This window comes from Xiphophorus couchianus, chromosome 11 (assembly GCF_001444195.1).
Source record: "Xiphophorus couchianus chromosome 11, X_couchianus-1.0, whole genome shotgun sequence".
NCBI lineage: Eukaryota > Metazoa > Chordata > Actinopteri > Cyprinodontiformes > Poeciliidae > Xiphophorus > Xiphophorus couchianus.
Genome location: NC_040238.1, coordinates 14,281,990 through 14,302,024, shown reverse-complemented (window position 1 = coordinate 14,302,024; position 20,035 = coordinate 14,281,990). Strand labels below are relative to the sequence as shown.

The following is a 20,035-nucleotide window of genomic DNA, read 5'->3' as shown; positions in this document are numbered from 1 at the left end:
ATCAGAACCAGAAGATCAGAACCCGGACCGGTTAATGGCCCGGTCACCCGGGCTCTAACTTTATTATGTGAATAAAGATAACAAATATTAATCGTAATATTCTCACAAATATGCAAACATAATTTCTTCCTCACTCAGCTGTTTTAGTTTTTTACATGATCAGTCTGAAGCTTCCTGACAAGTTTCTGGAAAACGGTTAAAAATAAAACTATAAATAAACAAATAGTTGAAAACAAAACCATTTAAATGAGTCAGAAGCATAAAAGCTCATTTATTAAAGAGAAAATATCCACAAGCCGGGACCGGCTCAGAACCGGGACCCGGTTCTTCTGACCCAGGACCGGTTCAGTCCAGCCAGTTGTTGTTTCCCCAGAACAGCTGAGGCAGCAGGTCTGCGGCGCTGACCTGTTTCCTTCTGCTTATCTGAGGTCAGAACCAGCCAAACTGGGCCGGCCCTGGTTAGCTGGACGGGTCCAGCTGGTTCCCAGATCAAAACCAAGCCTCCATAATTTATTGATGAACATTAATTATGATGAAAGTCCGAAGTTCATCAGGCTGTAAAACCTTTTTACAGCAGAAGAAAAGAGGAGGACTCAGCAGGAAGTTGTTTTGTTTTTAGCTTATGCTAATATTTAGTAAGAATTCTTAACATGAAAACAAAACTGAGAACTTCCTGGTTCTGGGTCAGGACTGACTCAAGCTCCTCCAGAACCTCAATCCTGGTCCAGATTCTAGTTCTGAGTCCCGACCAGAACCTCAGTCTGGGTCCAGATCCTGGCTTTGAGTTCTGACCAGAACCGCCTGGGCTCCTCTTGGTGCCGACGTGTTCCAGCCGGTCCCAGCAGAACCCGGCTCCGTCCTGCAGTCCGCTGAGTGGAACGAGATGTTAATCAGCAGAACCTGTTCACTCAGCTGCAGAAGCTTCGGTCGGCTCTGCACACGGCCCAGAGGCTGAGGAAGAGGAGGGAGAGGAGGAAGAGGCTGGGCTCACAGCTGGAAGTCTTCATGGAAAAACATCTGGAAGCTTTCAGCATCTGGCAGGAAGTGAAACTGATCAAAATAATATTTCGGTTATTGCTCCAGTTATGGATCTGGATCATCTCAGAGTTCTGTTAACAGAGCAGGTAAGGTGGTCCGGGTCCTTCCAGAGGTCAGAGGTCAGCCTGTATGGATGCTTCTATGACCCACTGAGTAAGGACATTAACTCAGTGGTAGGACCGCTAACTGCAAACTTAGCTGTGCTAACCCTAAAGCACTAATCATAAATTTTAGTTCTGCTATCGCTAAGTAGCTATACCAACACAGTAATTAGCAGAAACTAATGCTAAAGCGCTATGCCCACTCATAATCCAACCAAAGCTAATGCTAAAGCTCTAAACCAACATGGTAATTAGCAGAAGTGAATGCTAAAGCACTAAATTCAGTCATATTGATATGCCCCATGTGTCAGTGAATTATACCATGTTTAAGTTTCATAGCTGTTGCTAACTCTGTTGCTAGTTTAGCCAAACTGACCGCTTCAGGTCTTCGGTCAGAAAGCACCAGGACTTCAGCAGATTTTAAACTGTTCACTGTGGAGCGATGAATCGGAGCTGCTGTATCAACAGACTTCAAAATAAGAGCATGACTATAACGTCTAACGTTTTGAAGATTTTTAATAGTCAAAAACCAAAACTTCAACCCAGATGTCAAACTTCATTCAACTGAAATCTTACAAAACATCCAAGGAAATCAGTGCTTCAGAATTTATCCATCCACATTAATTTAGGGGACGCTTCAGAGTTAGCGCTAAGCCTAAAATTAGCTTTGCTATTAGCTGATTAGCATAAGTGCTAATCAGAGTAACTTACTCAAATCACAGAACTCAAAGGAGAACTTTTCCTACAGTAACTATCATCTCAGGACGGGTCAGAGGAGTTCTGGACGTGTTCTGGTTCTGTCCTGAACAGGAGCAAAGCAGCAACATGTTCTGGAGCCGCAGCTCAGAACCGGGCCTGTCAGAACTGTTTCCATCAGGATGTCCAGAGCCGACCCGGTTACTGCTGTCTCTGCAGCCTCCTCCGCTTCCTGTCGCTGTTCTGGATCAGAACCGCGGGCCTTCCTGTGGGACCCCAGAGGAAAGGACGAGCCCAGCGAGTCGGGCCGGGCCGCAGCCGGGTTTAACCTTCAGTGCCGCGCTGGTCCGGGTCGGCTAGTGAATCATTATCAGCAGGAAGTTCTGAAGCAGAAGTGGAATGGGTCAGTGAGCGTGATTGGGCTGAATCAGCACAGAACTTCCTCCTGGTTCTAGACTTAGAGTTCTGCTTTAAAAGGTATAACAGTACTTAATTTCCAGAGCTTCAGACCGGGTCCAGCCGGTTCAGAACTGAGTCAGATCCGGATGATGTAGGAGTCGGAGTGCGTGACGTATCGGACCCAGCGCTGAGACGGGCCGGGATGGACGGGAGACAGGCGCAGGAAGCGGATCTGCAGTCCGGTTCCGGTCCACTTAGGCAGCTCGAAGCTGAGCCCGACAGGACCGACCTCCAGCATGGAGGCGGAGCTCAGACCCGGAACGTCCAGCTGGGGACAGAGGACAGGACAGAATCAGAGACAGAACCAGACTGGTCCAGAACCAGATTGGTCCGGAACCAGACTGGTACAGAACCAGACTGGTACAGTACCAGACAGGTCCGTACAGAACCCATCTGCTCTGATGATGATTGAAAATATGAAGCGGATGATTCCAGAACCGGGTGAGAAACTGGACATATTATTCCATCTACAGGTTCTGGCAGACCGGTTCTGGACCAGCAGGTTCTGGTACCAGCAGGTAGAAAGAACAGAACCGGGTCACCTTGAACAGGGCGGACAGCTGGGTTCCTCCACATAACCGTGGGATTTTCCAGAACACGGTTCTGTTCTGCAGCTGCAGCTCCGCGCTCTGATCCGGACTGCTGAGCTCCTGGGACAGACTGGGGACAAACACAGGATTCACAGGGGTCAGAGGTCACCGTGGGGTCAGCATCCATCCACGGCCCAGACAGGTTCTGGTTCTACCATCGGATCAGAACCAGAACCATCCATCAGGGACGGATGCCGGCTCCTTATTTCCATCCGACTTTACAAACCAAATCGGGGTCGAGAACCAAACACCAGAACCACAGTCAAATCAGGGCTTCCATGGCAACGCTCACCTCACAGAGCCTCTAGGAACCGGGATGGAGGCACTGAGGTTGATGGCGGTGCTACAAAGAGAAGAAGGTGGTATCATCATCATCATCATTGTGCTCCATTTTTCCTGTTACAGTGACTTCTACTTCCTGTTACAGTGATTTCTACTTCCTGTTACAGTGACTTCTACTTCCTGTTACAGTGACTTCTACTTCCTGTTACAGTATCTTACTGTAGTGTCTGTAGTGTGCAGCTGTGAACCCATTCATTTGTTCCTGTGTAATCTAAGGTAGATAATCTGTCGGATTAGATGGACAGTTTTTCTTCCACCATGAAGGAACCTGAACTGAAATGATTTCACAACTCCTGACCTTCAATTCAAATTCAAAAATACTTTATTAATAATATGAATACTTTCCCAAATTAAATAATTTAAATTACATTTGTGAAAGTTATTCACACCATATGCATTTTTTCACATAATTACAAGATATTCATACCAAACGGTTCATTCTAACCCATGAATGGGTGTAGATGTGACCCGTCCTGCTGGATGATTGAACCGGTAACTTTTGAGTCAGTTTTGACTGGGTTCTTGTTCTATATATATATATATATATATATATATATATATATATATATAGACCCTTCAGGTCTTCTGGTTCTGGTCTGCTCTGCATCGCCAGAACCAAACAAGGAGAAGCAGCATTCAGCTTCTATGCACCACAAATCTGGAACAAACTTCCAGAAACCTGTAAAACAGCTGAAACACTGACTTCCTTTAAATCTCAAAAAAACCTACCTGGTTAGAGTTGCATTTGAAATGTAATTGATTATGAATTTAACGATGGAACTGGACTTAATGTCATGTTTTGATTGTTGATTCTATGTTGCACGACTTGGTGTTTTTGTGTTTGTTAAGATGTACAGCACTTTGAAATGGCTTGTTGCTGAAATGTGCTAAACAAATAAAATTTGATTGATTGATTGATAGATATATTAATCTTTGATTCTTCTGTTATTTTATAGTTTATGCAGCTGGTTTCTGTTTGTGAACTAGAGGCAGGAGATGATCTGAGCCTGAATTAGTGAGTAAAACTCAAAACAAAATAGCAAAAAAAGTAGCACAGATGTCCTGCTGAGCTGCGGATCACAACCAGGTCAGAACAGGGTCAGAACCAAATCAGAACTGGATCAGAACCGGGTCACTGAGCTCCATCAGCAGAGCCAGGATCAGACCCAGGCCAGCTCAGGTACAGAACCAGGAGAACCAGAAGTTGCTGTTCCTCAGACAGGAACCCAGCTGGAGCCTGGCTGCCTGTGGTCTCCTAGCAACCAGCCCGGCTACCTGTGGTCTCCTAGCAACTCGCCAGGTGAGCTGCAGCCACGCTGTCCTGTTTTGCATGTTCAGCATGTTGTACCAGAGCAGTGGCTGCAGGGTGTGGCAGCAGGCCAGCCTGGTTCTGGTCAGAGCGGGTCCGGTGGCCCGGGTACTGACGGGTCCAACCAGAACCACCAGAACTCAGATCAATTTCCTCCTGAAACAAACAAGCCATTTCCAGCTGCGCTCAGGGAGCCGAGTGACGCAGAGCAGCAGGTGTGCGCCACCTGAGCCGCTGGCCCCGCCCCCTCAGGAAGCAGGGAGACTGACCTTTTGGGCGGAAGGTCGCAACGCAGCTTCAGGTACATCAGCAACCTGAGGAGGACAACAACAGCTTCATTACAGCAGCCAATCAGAGAGCAGCTTCACCTGCAGGGACCTAAGGCCCCAGGTGGCGTTTCACTGTTACCATGGAGATAAGAACTGCCAGCTGTAAACAGGCTGAGCAGCTTTAATATTCTGGGAATGCTTCATCAAGTACTCAGGAAGTGACATCATCATAGGTATAGAATGGAGATAAGGTCAAAGGTCAGATGCAAATAAATAAAACGTTTGTTTAGTAAAATGAGGAAAAGCAGGAACATGGAGGACCCAGAGATTATGGTGATGCTGCCCCCTGCTGGTGAAGACTAACAGTTCTCCAGTCTGATGGAGACTAGAACCAGAACCAGAAGCAGAACCAGAACCGCTGAGGGGGCGGGGCTTACCGTCCTGCTGAGTCCCTCTCCACACTGGGGAAGAGGCGGAACGGCGGCGCCGACGGCAGCTCGTCACTCAGCCGGTACTGCATCACCGTGTGCTGGAGGAGGAAGAGGAGAGGTCAGTGATGTCATCACAGGATGAAGAGCTCAGCGACGATGGGGTCAGAGGTCACCTCTCCCTGGCTGGGACACAGTCTGAGGATCCGGTGGCTCTGGAACTCGTCCAGCTGGACCGACTGGTGGAAGCTGCACTCATCGACCCGGACAGCAGCGCCGTAACCTGGATGGGTCAGAACCTTTGAGTGGACAGAGCCTGCTGCTGGATGGGTCAGAGGTCAGAGGTCAGGGGGTGGGGCTTACCTCGGAGCTGGGACTTCCCCACACTGAACTCCTCGTTCAGACCGATCCGCATCTCTGGGAGACAGAGGAACATCTGGAGTTACTGGACTAGGCGTCCCAGTAACACCAGGTTCTAAAGCGGTTCTGGTTCTGGTTCTTAAGACTCACCGGAGCAGCTCGGCATGTAGCACTTGACTCGGATTTCTCCCTCAATGTCAGCCTTCATCAGAACCCCCTGTGGGTCAGAACACAGACAGCTCAGCCTGCTGCTGACGGCTCGGGTCATGGGTCAACAGAACCAGCAGAACCGTTCAGGTTCTGACAGCTGAAGAGCAGAAGGTCCAGTTCATCTCCAGAAAAGTCCAGAACGTCTCCACTGAGACTCTGAATGACAACACCAGGTTCTGACGGACTTCAGAACCGGGTTTGTTGGATTCTGTTTCTGAGTCTGGACCTCCAGAACCTCCAGACTGCGGTTCTGGTTCTGGATATTACTGGTCGTGGAGAACCTGGACTGAACTCACGTTGGAGCCAATCACCACAGACATCTTCTCGATCACGTCCACAAAGATCTCGCTCTTCCCTCCCTGGAGAACAACAGAACCACGTCAGTGATCAAAACCAGCGGTCCGGTTCTGGTCGAACACAGCCAGAGTGTTGTTACCGGGTCTCTGCTGGACTGGATTGGTCTGGTGGCAGCAGAACTGGGAGCAACTTTATTCTGCTGGGTTTCCGCTCCAAACTACAACAGAGAACAACCAGAACCATCAGAACCAGAACCACTAGAATCATCAGATCCAGCACCACGGGTCCAGATTCTACCAGATAAGCTCGGCTTCACCTGGAACCTGGACCAGAACAACGAGTTGGATACGTTGGTCCAACTCAGCTCAGACTGGCTGGACCTGAAGAGCAGAACCTCTGCTGATGGAATCAGAGCCTGATGTGGTTCTGATCAGGTTCTGATCAGGTTGTGACCAGGGCCCGGCTGAGAGGGAGGTAATGACTCGGGGGCCCCAGTAGGGGGCGATACGTACCAGCCCCACGTTGCTGAGGTCAAAGAGGCTGAAGGGTTTGGAGGAGATGGCCTCTGATTGGATGAAGTTCTTCAGGACGTCTGATGATGTCGTCTGAACGTAGCCGTAGTCCTGGAGACATGGAGTCACAGCCTGAACGCTTTCACATGGAGCTAAATGATTATTCAGACTGACAGAGGGATTCATGTCTAGAGCAGGACAGATGGACAGATGGACATGGATCCTTCCTCGGGTCTCTGCTGCTTCAGTATTGATCAGTTTTCATGTTTCTCATTAGTTTAAAAACAGTAAAATAATTCTGATTATTACAACACAGAGACTGATCAAGTTTTTAACTTTTGTATTTTTTATATTTATATTTATTGACATTCTTCACACATTTTCAGTTAAATATCTCGTTACTATGACTGACAGTAACACAAAGCGCTCTGTGCGTGTGGGCGGAGCTACGGCTCTGTGCTGGTGGTCAGACCAACAGCACAGCGCCCCCTGTGGCCACAGACTCACCAGCACCTCGTCCAGCAGCTCGTAGATCAGGGCGAAGTTCATCTGAATGGCCTTCTCTGACAGGCTGCCGCAGTAATCCTTCACCAGACTGCTGAGCCTGGAGCAGAGGTCAGAGGTCACCACGGCTAACGGATCAGCAGCTGGAGGCGAACCAACACCAACCTGTTCAGGAACTCGATGATGCTGAATGGAGAGGAGTCAGCTGTCGTCGTGACAACCCAGTAGAGACCGCCCTGCCTGATGTGGACGAAGTGGAGGTCTTTATGGCTCTGCAGGAAAACAGAGGGTCAGATGGAGGGATGAAGGGAAGGAGAGAGGGACGGCAGCATTACCATGACAACAGGCGGCTGGTCTCCCGTCAGCGCTGTGACCTTCTCATAGAAAACGTCGATGACATCACTTCCTGCCTCTCCACGGTCTGAGTCTCAGAGTCAAGTGTTGAACACAGAAAAAAGCTGCACTCTGATTGGCTGATGCCAGGCTGACCAGAAACAGATCCAGACCAGGACCAGAAGCTAACTGGGTTAGAAGGATACAGTCCTTGTAGATGAGGTGGTCGCCCTTGGAGGACAAGATGAAGAGCTGAGAGATCATCATCGTTGTCGTCTTGGTCCCTCTGAGACAAACAGAAGGTTACCACAGACTGAGCTCCACAGCGCCCCCTGTCTGGCACGAGGAGCCACAGAACTGACCCAAACCTGACACAGCTGAGGCTGCATTCTGATTGGTCAGAAAAGAGCCCAGTTGTTTTTACTGGGAGCTCAGCCCGTTTAGGCCAGAACCAGGTTTGAGACAGGTCCAACCTGACCCGGTTCTGGAGTCTAGTCAGATACGGGCCAGATGATGACATCACAGCTTTACAACATTAAACGGATCAAATGTTTTTAATTTAAAGCAACAATTATTCTTCCTCTTCTCCGCCTGTTTAAATCCCTCTGTTGGTTCATAAATCACTGAATGGATTAAAGAGCTGCTGCTGCTGGATCAGAACCAGAACCAAACACGTAGGAGCAGCATTCAGTTTCTATGCACCACAGATCTGGAACAAACTTCCAGAAAACTGAAAACCAGATGAAACATCGAGTCTCTTCAAAACCAGGCTGAAACCTACCTGGTGAGCAGTGGAGCATCATAACCTGTGTCTGTTTTTCAACCTCTTGCCTTGTTTTTTTCTCGTTTTATGTTCCTTCTAATCATGTAAAGCTCTTTAAATTACCTTGTTGCCGAAATCTTTTATAATAATAAAATGACCTTGCCTCTTTTCCAGAATCTTTGGACCTTTGACCCCAGTCCCTAACGTCCTCTACCATCTTTTATTTCGATTTTATTTACCTCTGCTCCTGTAACGTTTCACTTCCACCCCTCAGTTCCACCAAACATAAACCTCCACATTCAGAAACTGACAAGAAGCTGTAAATGACCTCCAGCATTCGGGTTTAAATTAAATGTACTCACCACTGAAGGTAAGAGCTTGACCCGGTTCAGTTCGGTTCGGCCTATTTACATAAAAATCCTGAAAGTTTAAGTTGCCTCAGTTAACAGCAGAAGAGCTAATTTAGCAGCTAGGTTATTACATTTAGCTAAATTATATTAAAACTGAAGATATTTCATGACTCTAGCTCACATCAAACTGATCAACGTCGGAATAAACCATTTTCCTGAAATATTTAGAGGTCAAATTAGACATAAATGAAACGTTTACGAGCAGACCAGGCAGACTTTTAACCGGCTCAACAGCTAACAGCTAGCTTCACAGCGCCCCCTAGAGGAGGGGAGTAGAATGGATTGTTTTATCTGGTTTATTGAGAAGGAAAAATACTCAAATCTCATTACTGTTGATTTAATTTAAATTATTTAATTATTTCATCTTTTAAACTCTCATATTATTTACAGTAGATGCGTTTTAATAACCAACTAGTACTGTATTAATCTGACCGGTAGGTGGCAGCAGAGGAGAGTTTTGAAGCGGAAGTTGTTCATGTAAACAGAGTAAACCGTTTCCTCCTCACGCCGCTTCCTCCGAGCTGTGTTAAACCATGAAGTAAGTGATTTTCTCCTTCATTCAGGCTGCTTTTCTGCTGGTAGTGAACCGATGACCTGAGGACCTCTACCTGCAGACTGTAGCCGACCTGCAGCCGCAGCTGGTCCGGGAAGCAGCCGCTCTTCCGCTCCTCCCCGGACCTCATTCACAATCTGATTAGTTTAAAATTACGTGTATCAATAACTGGCTGATAAATCAGAACAAACCCATACTAGAACATCCCCAGAGACACAAATATTATGCTCTCTAATTCGGCTCACACAATAACGCAAAAACTTTATAATTTTAATTCTCGATCGTTTTCTTCCTGAGGATTTAAAAATGATTCAGCCTTATTTAGTTATGTGATTTGATGTGAAAGGTTCTGCTTGCTACCAGACGTTTCATGCTGGTTGGACTGGTTTAGTTTTTGTGGCCTTTAACTTGACGGCAGGGTCTGTCCTAGGGTATAACCTCCAGGGGGGCTTAGCCCCCTGAGGGCAACAGAGAAGGAGAAAGTCCTCAGTAAGATGGGAAATAAATCTGACCTGACTTCACACCGGAGGATGGATGAGACTCATGTAGAACAGCTCCTTTATCTGTTATAAGGAGATACATATTTAAACCTTGCATGGATTTATTAAACTTGATGTCCTAATTTGTCCAGTTTGGTTGTTGAGTCCGACTCGGCGGTTCTGTTGTGTCTGCAGTCCGCTGACGAAGGTGAAGCTGATCAATGAGCTGAACGAGCGCGAGGCCAACCTGGGCATCAAGGAGGCCGTGTCCTGGCACAGCGAGTACAGGGACAGCGCCTGGATCTTCGTCGGTGAGGTCTTCACCTGACACATGTTCCTACAGAGGCCTGAAGTGGCCAAAAATCTGCAGCTACTACAGGCACGGCTCAGCTAGGATAATAAGGTCCTTACTCACAGGTGTCAAACTCCAGTCCTCAAGGGCTGCAGTCCTGCAGTTTTTAGATGTGCCACAGGTACAAAACACTGAAATGAAATGGCTTAATTACCTCCTCCTTGTGTAGATCAGTTCTCCAGAGCCTTGCTAATGACCTAATTATTCTATTCAGGTGTGGTGCAGCAGAGGCACATCTAAATGTTGCAGGACAGCGGCCCTTGAGGACTGGAGTTTGACACCCCTGTCCTAACTGATGTTTAAATCGTTTACTATTGTTCTGTGAAACATTGCATTCATATTCCCTGGCTTCATTTCTAAATATAGTGATTATCCATTCCTCCAGTTTTTAACAGTGACAGATAACTGTGAGTTTATCCCGAATTTTCAGTAAAAATGCTGAAAATCATAATTTAAGTGACTCTGTCTCTGCTACTTCTTCAGCCTGACTTGATGTCTAGTTTTCATTCCTGATCAAAGTCTTTAAAGAATAAGAATTTTAAATTTGTCTGCTTATTTATTTTTTCTCAAATTGATTCTATTTGTGGATTTTGAAGGGAACATTTAAAGAGGAAAAATGTTGCAAAATTGTTAGTAAATATTTCTAAAGTAGTTCCACAAAATAATACATTTTGATTAATAAAAAAACAAAAAAATCACAAAAACATTCATGAAATCCTAAAGAATTTGCAATGATTGTTTAATCCATTAATTAGTACAAAGATTACAAAAGGAAATGTTAAAAATCTTTACGACAAGACATTAAAATGTAAGTAATAATAATGCAGTTAGCTTTCACTGTTTTAGTCGTCCGTATTTCCGTCCAGGTCCAGACAGGAAGTGATGTAACAGGGTGTGAATGATGACCTACACTGTGAGTGATCAGCTGTGTGTGTGTGTGTTGTGGTCCTGCAGGCGGGTTTCCCTACGAGCTGACAGAGGGCGACCTGATCTGCGTCTTTTCCCAGTAAGTCCCGCTCGCTCTGACCTCCAGAGGTCGTCCTGGCAGCATGGGGCTAACGCTACGTTCCGGTCAGGTACGGCGAGATCGTTAACATCAACCTGGTGAGAGACAAGAAGACGGGCAAGTCCAAAGGCTTCTGCTTCGTCTGCTACGAGGACCAGAGGAGCACCATCCTGGCTGTGGACAACTTCAACGGCATCAAGGTGAGCATGCTGAGAAACCCTGGTACTGACATGCAGCTTCTGGTACTGACATGCTTCTGGTCTCCAGATCAAGGGGCGGACCATCCGGGTGGACCATGTGAAGAACTACCGTCCTCCCAAAGACCACGAGGACATTGATGACATCACCAAGCGTCTCAGAGAAGACGGCTGTGCACCCACTGAACCTGCTGCTGCCGCCCCCTCTGAGGAAGACGAGCAGGAGGACGTCCCTGTGAAGAAAGCCAAGAAGGGTGAGGTCACTTCCTGCTGGCAAGGAACTCCCGACCCAAAACCAGACGCCTCTTAATTTCTTCTTTTGCTGTTTTTATTTCCCTCAGATAAGAAAGAGAAGAAGAAGAAAAAGAAAGAGAAGAAGGAAAAGAAGAAGAAAATGAGCAGAGAGTCGTCTTCCTCGACCGATTCGTCTCCACGTCCTCCTGCAGCCATCCGGGTCAAAGAGGAGAAACAGGACGCCGCCTATGACAAGTACAGCCACCAGGGGGTGCAGGAAAGAGGGAGGGACAGAGAGGACATGGACAGAGAGATGGACAGAAGAGAGGACAGAGACAACAGGCACAGAAGGAGAGACGACAGAGAGACGGAAAGGAGGGCGAGAGACGTCAGGGACAGAGAGACAGACAGAAGGAGAGACGATGGTAGAAGAAGAGAGGACAGGAGAGAGGAAGACAGAGAAGACAGATGGAGGGACAGAGAGGACAGCCGAAGAAGAGACAGAGACATCAGGAGACAAGAGACAGAGCGGAGATGAAGACGATGGCTGCTGAAACCGGAGCTGGAAGCTTGTTTTAGTTTCTCTTCAAACGTGTTTCCTGTGATGTCACATACTGCTGCTGCTGTAGCTGCATGGCACCAGCCACCAGGGGGCGCTGGCCAGAACCCGCAGCAGAAAAAAAGACTTTTACAGATCAGTTTAATAATAAAAAATAATAAAATGCTGGCTGAAACTTTCATTTCTGAGAAACGTTTGAAGTTCAATAGAAGAAAAAGCAGCTGGAAAATGCTGAGTCACTGGTTACTATGGTGATAACCTGCTTTTCTGACGCACTGGTCCGGACCGGGTTCTGATCCGGGTTTATCCAGACAGAACCGAATGTTTCTGAGACAGAAAATAATAGGAGCAAATAAAATCATTGTTTATTCACTTTTATTTGGTTACAACATCTGAAAAAAATGAACCTACCTCCAGACAGCAAACAGTAGAAATAATTTCTTCACACATTTTCTGTTTTAAACTGGCTAATCAGAATAAAGTGGCCGTCATGCCACACCTGATGCACACGCACAAGTCCATCACCACACTGCAGGTCAGAACACACACACACCTGTGGGTGGGCTTAAGGAAACAGGAAGTGTAATTTTAAATCAACAGGAAGTCAGTCTTTGATGTCATGCCAACTTGATTTTGTTTCAGTTGCAAGTGAAAAAGTTATAAATCCTTATTATTGCACCAAGCATCCAGGCTAACGATAATGCTAACACTGTTAGCATCTCTCCGGGTTCTACAACATGCTTGCTAACCAAACCGGGGAGGTTCAGAGGTCAGACCTGAACATTTAATGTCCATCTGGGATCAATAAAGACTTTTTTACCTGAATTAGCTCCCATTAGAGGAAACATAGTAACAACAGATGAGATCAGTTTATGTGAATGAACCTAAAACATTTTTAGTTTTAATCATTAAAACGTCCTGATAGTATAGCATGCTGGGTGTATAGCTTTAAATCATGATCTGATTTACTGCTTGATTTATTTTCAGCTACAGCTGCCACAAAAACTGCTGAAAACTTTCCAGATGAATCTTGTATCAGTATAATTTTTATCAAAGTTGAACCCAACTCAAAACATTCAGCAGTTTTTAGGGTTTAACCTGTTACATGCCAGCTTAGACACCTGATATCTGTTTTTATTTGAAAATAGAGAAAATAAGTTATTTTCCATAAGGAGTGTTTGAAGGGATTCAGACAGGACTTGGACCTGTCTGCATCCGATTTTATTCAGATTATCTCAGAGAGGACTGAACCCCAGACAGCTGCGGTCCCGGTCCGGACTAGCACACTGGCCCAGAACCGGTTTAACCAGATCACAGACCAACTACAGGACAGTGTTTATGTTCAACATCTGAAGTTCATCTCCTCATCAGTCAGAAATTTATTTGGAATCCAAAAGCTAGCATGCTCACGATGCTAAGCTAGCCTCAGCCAGTGGAACCCCTGACAGTGTAATGGTGGGCTGATGGAGCATCAGGTAGGTTTTATTCCTTATTGATGTTTTTATGGTGTTTTACATTCATATGTTGATTGAAGGTGTCTGTGAGGTTTAATTACCTGGAACGATTTAAAGGGCCGGAGGTTTTCTCCGGCCTCAGCAGGAAGTTTAAAGGTCCTAATAACAAAAAATGTTGTTGATGTTTCTTCTTCTGCTCACATAAACTGATCTTTATAGTAGCTTCAAATATTTTAAGCTTGAACTTTGACCCCAAATCTGCAGATTCTGCTGAACCAGCGTGTTCTGAGCTGCAGTTAGGGTCCAGTTCCCGGCATCTGAGGGATTCTGGAGGAGTTCTGAGGTATCTTCCTGCTGCAGTCATTAGTGAACCCGAACTGTTTGTATTCTGGTTCTGTCTCGATGGTTCTGTAGAGCTGAGCAGTACTCCGGGTCCAGCGGGTCTCATCAAAACTTCAGCAGCACAGAAAGAGGGCAGCGGTAGAAATGTAAGGCTGTGGTGGTGGACTGTTCGCTGCTGAATCAGAACCAGCAACCTCCCAACCCCAGGGTCGGTCCGGTTCAGCTCAAGAGCCCTTCAGAACGGAGTCACGAACACATGGTTCTGTTGGGTCGTTCTACTGAACCAGATCCAGCGGTTCTGGTTCTGCAGCCAACCTGAAGACATCCTGGAGGTTCTGGTTCTCCTCTCAAAGCTGAAGGGAAACACCAAAACCAGAACTGGTTCCGTCCCCTGCTGCCCCAAAAGAGAACTTCTGCAGGAACCAGTTGGCGTGGAAGTTCTGCCAACAGAAGGTCAAAGATCATGTGACCAAGCCCATTCAGGGTTCTGTCTGTCCAGAACCGAACCCTGGAGAAACGGGCCATCAACCCCGAAGGTTCTGCCAGCTGAACGGGTACAACAATCTGAAACGGTTTTGTCTCTGAGTTGGGACAATGTTCTGATCCACAGATCACTGACCAGAACCAGAACCAACAGAACTTTTATTTCAACAGCTTTTATCAGACCCGATCTGGACCGGGTCTTGTCGGTACCGGGCCGTCCTCAGCACATGGAGATGGTGACGTTGATGCCCAGGTTGCCGTTGTCGGCAAACAGGTGAGCGACGGACGTGTCGAACACCAGGCAGTCACTGTTCAAGATGGCCGCCGCCACGCCGTCATGGATGGAGTGGGGCGTGGCCTCCCAGGTGAGGCGGCGCCGGTTTCCGTTGAGTTCTAGGCGGTAGGCGAAGTTCTGGGCCTGCTTGCGGGCGCCGATGAGCAGAACCACTGCGAAGAACTGCTGGTGGCCCTCGAACTTCTCCTGCTTCTCCAGAACCAGCATGAAGTGGTGGCTGAAGCAGGACTGCATCATGACCCAGTCCACGGCGCCGGGGAGCGAGATGTCAGTCGCCAGGAACACGATGTCCTCGCCCTGCGGGGAGACAGCATGCTGACCTTTGACCTGCAGCTCAGACACAACCACACACACACCCAGGGCTGGACGCTACAGCTAGAAAACTTTATTATATTGATAATTATTGATCAGTTTTTTACTATCGGACATACAGCAGAGCTGGTGATGTGACCTTTAACCTTTTGTCCAGTTTTCACTCTATATTTTGATTTCAAAGCAGTTCCAAGGCAAAGAGGAGGAACTTGAAACTGCTGTTGCGCCATGTACCCAGCAGGCTGTTGCTAGGCAACCAAAGTCAGGGGGAATTTGAAACTGTCTGTTATCCTGCAGGCTGTTGCTAAGCAACCAGAAAGTGGGAGTTCAATGACCCAGGCTAAGTGGCTAAAGCCTACATCTCCCAGAATGCTGTGCAGTTCAGGATCAGAGATCAGTGAAAATATTGAACATTCATTCAGATCTTTTATTTATTGATAATGGATCATGTTTGATCTATTGATCATATCTATTGATATTGATCACATCTTTACCCCGAGGCTGTTCACATCGTCTCCATCCATCCATCCATCCATTTTCTGTTCACCCTTGTCCCTAATGGGGTCGGGAGGGTTGCTGGTGCCCATCTCCAGCTACGTTCCGGGCGAGAGGCGGGGTACACCCTGGACAGGTCGCCAGTCTGTCGCAGGTTCACATCGTCTCTGGGGACTTTAATCATGCTGATCTGAAATCAGTCCTCCCCAAATTCCATCAACACGTAAAGTGCACAACCAGGGGTGATAAAACTCTGGACAAGCTGTACACAAACATCAGACAAGCATACAGGGCTAATCCCTTAGCACACCTTGGCCAGTCTGATCACGTGTCCCTGCTACTGATCCCTGCTTACACCCCCCTGTGGAAACGTGTCCCCAGTACAACCCAGACTGTCACCATCTGGCCTGAGGATGCCTCTCACCAACTACAGGACTGCTTCCAGAGAACTGACTGGGAGGTTTTTGCACATCAGGACCTGGAGAACTACACCTCAGCAGTCTTAGACTACATCAGGTTCTGCACGGACAATGTCACCGGGAACAGACTCATCAGGATCTATCCGAATAGGAAACCCTGGATGACTAAGGAGGTCCAGGGCCTCTTGAAAGCCAGGAACGCTGCTTTCAGGTCCGGGGACAAAGCACTCTACAGTTCTGCCAGAGCCAACCTGAGAAGAGGCATCTGCCAAGCTAAGGCATCATACAGAGGGAGAATAGAGAAGCAGCTCAGGAGCAACAACAGCAGGCAGGTGTGGCAGGGTGTCCAGCACATTACAAGCTACAGATCCAGCAACCAGCCATGCACGGAAGGAACCACTTCCCTGGCAGAGGAGATGAATATCTTCTTTGCCCGCTTTGAGGCGACACCTTCCACAGCTCCATCACAGCTGCCTGTCCACAGCAGCTCTGCTCTCACAGTAGAGGAGTGTGAGGTGAGGCAGGTGATGAGGAAGGTGAACCCAAGGAAGGCTGCGGGACCTGAGGGTGTGTCGGGACGGGTGCTTAAAGACTGTGTAGACCAACTGGCTGGAATCTTCACAAAGATTTTTAACCAGTCCCTGTCTCAAGCCACTGTCCCTCCCTGCCTAAAGTCCTCTACCATTGTCCCCCTGCCGAAAAGAACCAACATCAACACCCTGAACGACTACCGTCCAGTGGCACTCACACCGATCATCATGAAGTGCTTCGAGAGACTGGTGCGGAGTCACATCCTGCTGAGCTGGACCCTCTCCAATTTGCCTACAAAGCAAAGAGGTCCACAGAGGACGCTGTATCCACTGCACTTCATGCTGCCCTGACCCACTTAGAGAAGCAGGGGAGCTATGTCAGAATGCTCTTTGTGGACTTCAGCTCAGCATTTAATACCATACTTCCCCAACGTCTGGTGTCCAAGCTAGCAAACCTTGGGCTCCCATCAGCCACCTGCAGTTGGATCCTGGACTTCCTAACAGGTCGCTCCCAGAGGGTCAGACTGGGCCCCCACACCTCCACTGCTCTGAGCCTAAACACCGGATCGCCACAGGGTTGCGTGCTCAGCCCACTTCTCTACACCCTCTACACTCATGACTGTGTCTCCAACCACCTCAGCAACAAGATCATAAAGTTTGCAGATGACACGACTGTTGTTGGTCTCATCTCAGGCGGGAAGGTGGAGCTGGAGTACAGGCATGAGGTGAAGCGGCTGTCAGAGTGGTGCAAAGTCAATAACCTGCTCCTCGACACCTCCAAAACAAAGGAGCTGGTGATCGACTTCAGGAAGAACAAAACGGACATCCAGCCTCTCACCATCAGTGGGACCTGTGTGGAGAGGGTCCCAGTGTTCAGGTTTCTGGGCATGGAGTTGGAGGACAAGCTAACCTGGAGCACCAACACCAAGGAGCTGTTGAAGAAGGCACAGCAGAGACTGTACTTTCTGAGAATACTCAAGAAGAACCGTCTCCCCTCAGACCTGCTGCAGGCCTTCTATCACTGCTCCATAGAGAGTGTGCTCACGTACAGTCTGTGTGTCTGGTACGGCAGCAGCACTTCCGCGGACAAGAAGGCGCTCCAGAGGGTTGTTAGGGCAGCAGAGAGAACCATAGGCTGCCCACTATGGAACAGATTTACACTTCCAGGCTCCACAAGAAAGTTTTGGACATTTTAAATGACTCTTCACACCCTGGCCATGGTCTCTTCCAGCTGCTGCCATCAGGCAAGAGATCCAGAGCAATAAAAACCAGGACAAATCGCCTAAAAAACAGTTTTTACCCGATGGCAATCATGGCACTAAATTCAAAGGCATAAGAACTTCTGCTCTTGACAACACTTTGTTATAAATGTAAATTCTGTTGCGACACCTCTAGGCGCTGCAACCATCTTCTGATGTCTATTTATTTCTCATTTTGTACTATTTATTTCTTTATCGTTGTATATTACGTATATACACATAACCTGCATCTTAACTCGAGTCGAGCAAATCTCAATCTCGTTGTAATCTGTTGATGACAATGACAAATAAATCTTATCTTATCTATCTTATCTAAAGCGTTTGTTATTGATCTATTATCCAATCAGAACCCGTCGTCTGGGTTCTGATCAGAACCATCACAACCAGTTCTGATGAAAACCTCCATGAACTCAGAAGTTTACATACATCTGGTCAGAATTAGGATGACTGAAGGGAGATATTGATTAGTTTACTGACAGCTTACAGGCGTTCAGTAGAACTAGCTCTGCTGGTTCTGACTGGACTCCAGACAGGTGTGTGTGTGTTCTGACCTGCAGTGTGGTGATGGACTTGTGCGTGTGCATCAGGTGTGGCATGACGGCCTCCAGAGGCCCCGCCCACTTGCAGGTGGCTCCAGGACAGGGACAGGTGTACGGCCTGAACTCACACAGCTCCTCATGGTCGGCCTTCTGGCTGTGGTGGAGGACCAGCAGGCAGCCGGAACCAGAGTACTGCAGGGAGAGAGGAACGAACCGGAGCCGGGTCACAACCAGAACCGAACCAGAACTGGATGTCTGGGTTTTGCAGCTGAGAACAGGTTCTGGTTCTGCTGCTTCAAAATAACATCTGAGTTTTTCCCCTCACTTTCTTTTTCTTTCTGAACTGCAGCGAATCAGAGTTTCATTATGAGAATAAAGTCTAAATTTGACCAGAAAAAACATCATGAAACTATATATATATATAAAAAAGCTTTTTTTAATGAGAAAAAATCTCCTAGAGTTAAGAGGACACACTTCTGATGCTGATGTGTAGAACCAGTACCAGAACCCAGATCAGGTCAGAGGTCAGGACTCAGATTTCTGTCCAATCCACTTCAACTTTAATGTGTCTGTAACAGAACCAGAGACGGCAGGTTCTGTTACACTGAGGCTGAGCAGCAGAACCAGGACCTGACTCAAACAGCCCCAGTACCAGAAAAACATTGAATTAATAATAATATTTATTCCAGATAAGGATCGTACTGAACCCCGTCTCTGGTTCCTGAGGGACCAGAACCAGAACCAGACGCTCTGACCACCTGAATATCTCATTCCTGGTTCTGTTTCTGGACCAGAACCGGACGGGTCCAGACTCTAGCTTTGTTTTGGTTCAGAAGGAATCCCCTTGACGTCACCCGACGCGCTCGCATGCGGCGGAAGAGTCGAGCGGAGTCTTCCGGCCCGGCCCGCCTCGAACCGGTCCGATACCTTACCTTGCAGGGGAACGGCAACGTGGAGGCCACATTCTCCATGGCCAGGTTCCGGATGCTGGGGCTGAGCGGGCCGCGGCAGGTCGGGCAGCAGCTCAGCTTCTGGCGGCACGGGTTGCAGACCAGGTGACCCGCCTGGCACTGCAGGATGGGCGGCAGAACGTAGTCGAAGCACACCGGGCACTCGAAAAGCGCCGTCAGCTCCGAGGGCTGACCGGGGAGAGCCGCGGCGGGCGGCAGCGACCCGGCGGAGGACGCGGCGGCGGAACCCGAGCCGGGGACGGAGCCTACACCGTCGGCAGCTGCCACTGCTGCGGCCGCGGCGGCGGCAGCAGCGGCGGCGGCGGCAGAAGCGGTGCCTCCGTGCTTTCCCCCGCCTGCTTTACCGGCTCCCAGTCCTCCACCTCCGGCTGAGGACGGACGGCTCATTGCGTCCTTCTGTGGTCCGGTCCAGTCAGCGGCCCAGCGGGCGGTACCGTCATTTACTATTTACGACCGGACGTCCCTCCGGGCCGCGGAGACACAACATGGCGGCAACATGGCGGCGGATAGTTTGTATTAGTTTGTATCTTGATCCGCGCACTACCATTGGCTGGTTGTGTTTGGAGTGACGGTCCGCTCAGCCAATCAGAGAGAGGGGGCGTGGCATTACATAATATTCAGAAGTGAAAGAACAAACACACAACGTCCCATATAATTTACCACTGATTTACATTCAAATCTGCTTATTTCTTAAGCATTAAATCAAAGTAAAATTTTATTTCATATAAACATTTAACTGAAGCATGAACAGTTATAAATCAAATTATTATAAATTATTAATCCTGTTTGGTCAATTCAGAAATGGTTTATTGATCCAAAGTGGACATTAAATGTTATACATGTTATAGACAGGAACGACCTCCTGTAGCAGTCTGTACTACAGCGGTCCTGTGACACTTCTGACTGAAGAGTCCTTTACACCATCACCTTCAGAC

The 20,035-nt window shown here is 47.9% G+C and overlaps 3 protein-coding genes across 4 annotated transcripts; 1 reads left to right on the top strand and 2 right to left on the bottom strand.

Moving 5' to 3' along the window:
* Positions 1-6: 6 nt before the first annotated feature.
* ap4m1 (adaptor related protein complex 4 subunit mu 1) lies at positions 7-8,884 on the bottom strand. 2 transcript variants are annotated; one of them, XM_028032250.1, is made up of 16 exons: positions 8,574-8,884; positions 7,655-7,734; positions 7,451-7,536; positions 7,281-7,387; positions 7,125-7,215; positions 6,612-6,722; positions 6,239-6,316; positions 6,099-6,161; positions 5,743-5,809; positions 5,596-5,649; positions 5,409-5,515; positions 5,242-5,333; positions 4,805-4,849; positions 3,177-3,227; positions 2,837-2,954; positions 7-2,562 (listed from the first exon to the last, which is right to left on the bottom strand). In XM_028032250.1, exons 2-16 carry the CDS (start codon positions 7,713-7,715, stop codon positions 2,371-2,373), a joined length of 1,323 nt encoding a protein of 440 aa, XP_027888051.1. In that variant the 5' UTR covers positions 7,716-7,734; positions 8,574-8,884; the 3' UTR covers positions 7-2,370. The 2 variants fall into 2 exon arrangements, with proteins under 2 accessions (XP_027888051.1, XP_027888050.1); XM_028032249.1 differs by having other exon boundaries at positions 7,119-7,215; positions 8,574-8,883.
* A 159-nt stretch (positions 8,885-9,043) lies between these two features.
* On the top strand, positions 9,044-12,169 carry rbmx2 (RNA binding motif protein X-linked 2). The gene is made up of 6 exons (XM_028032254.1): positions 9,044-9,159; positions 9,849-9,964; positions 10,960-11,011; positions 11,082-11,211; positions 11,279-11,462; positions 11,550-12,169. Exons 1-6 carry the CDS (start codon positions 9,155-9,157, stop codon positions 11,978-11,980), a joined length of 918 nt encoding a protein of 305 aa, XP_027888055.1. The 5' UTR covers positions 9,044-9,154; the 3' UTR covers positions 11,981-12,169.
* Positions 12,170-12,359: 190 nt separating this feature from the next.
* On the bottom strand, positions 12,360-19,633 carry siah2l (seven in absentia homolog 2 (Drosophila)-like). Its single transcript, XM_028032253.1, has 3 exons — positions 19,062-19,633; positions 18,142-18,321; positions 12,360-14,872 (listed from the first exon to the last, which is right to left on the bottom strand). Exons 1-3 carry the CDS (start codon positions 19,485-19,487, stop codon positions 14,501-14,503), a joined length of 978 nt encoding a protein of 325 aa, XP_027888054.1. The 5' UTR covers positions 19,488-19,633; the 3' UTR covers positions 12,360-14,500.
* Between the last annotated feature and the right edge of the window lie 402 nt (positions 19,634-20,035).

Excerpts from the sequence above, each read along its gene's own strand:
- ap4m1 (XM_028032249.1), bottom strand. The coding sequence starts at position 7,715 with ATGATGATCTCTCAGCTCTTCATCTTGTCCTCCAAGGGCGACCACCTC. Across the intron at positions 7,388-7,450 it reads ACCAGCCGCCTGTTGTCATG|AGCCATAAAGACCTCCACTT; the intron begins GTAATGCTGCCG and ends GTTTTCCTGCAG. Across the intron at positions 3,228-4,804 it reads TGCGACCTTCCGCCCAAAAG|CACCGCCATCAACCTCAGTG; the intron begins GTCAGTCTCCCT and ends TTCTCTTTGTAG.
- rbmx2 (XM_028032254.1), top strand. Across the intron at positions 9,965-10,959 it reads CAGCGCCTGGATCTTCGTCG|GCGGGTTTCCCTACGAGCTG; the intron begins GTGAGGTCTTCA and ends GTGGTCCTGCAG. Across the intron at positions 11,463-11,549 it reads TGTGAAGAAAGCCAAGAAGG|ATAAGAAAGAGAAGAAGAAG; the intron begins GTGAGGTCACTT and ends TATTTCCCTCAG.
- siah2l (XM_028032253.1), bottom strand. The coding sequence starts at position 19,487 with ATGAGCCGTCCGTCCTCAGCCGGAGGTGGAGGACTGGGAGCCGGTAAA. Across the intron at positions 18,322-19,061 it reads CGTTGCCGTTCCCCTGCAAG|TACTCTGGTTCCGGCTGCCT; the intron begins GTAAGGTATCGG and ends CTCTCCCTGCAG. Across the intron at positions 14,873-18,141 it reads AGTCCATCACCACACTGCAG|GGCGAGGACATCGTGTTCCT; the intron begins GTCAGAACACAC and ends GTCTCCCCGCAG.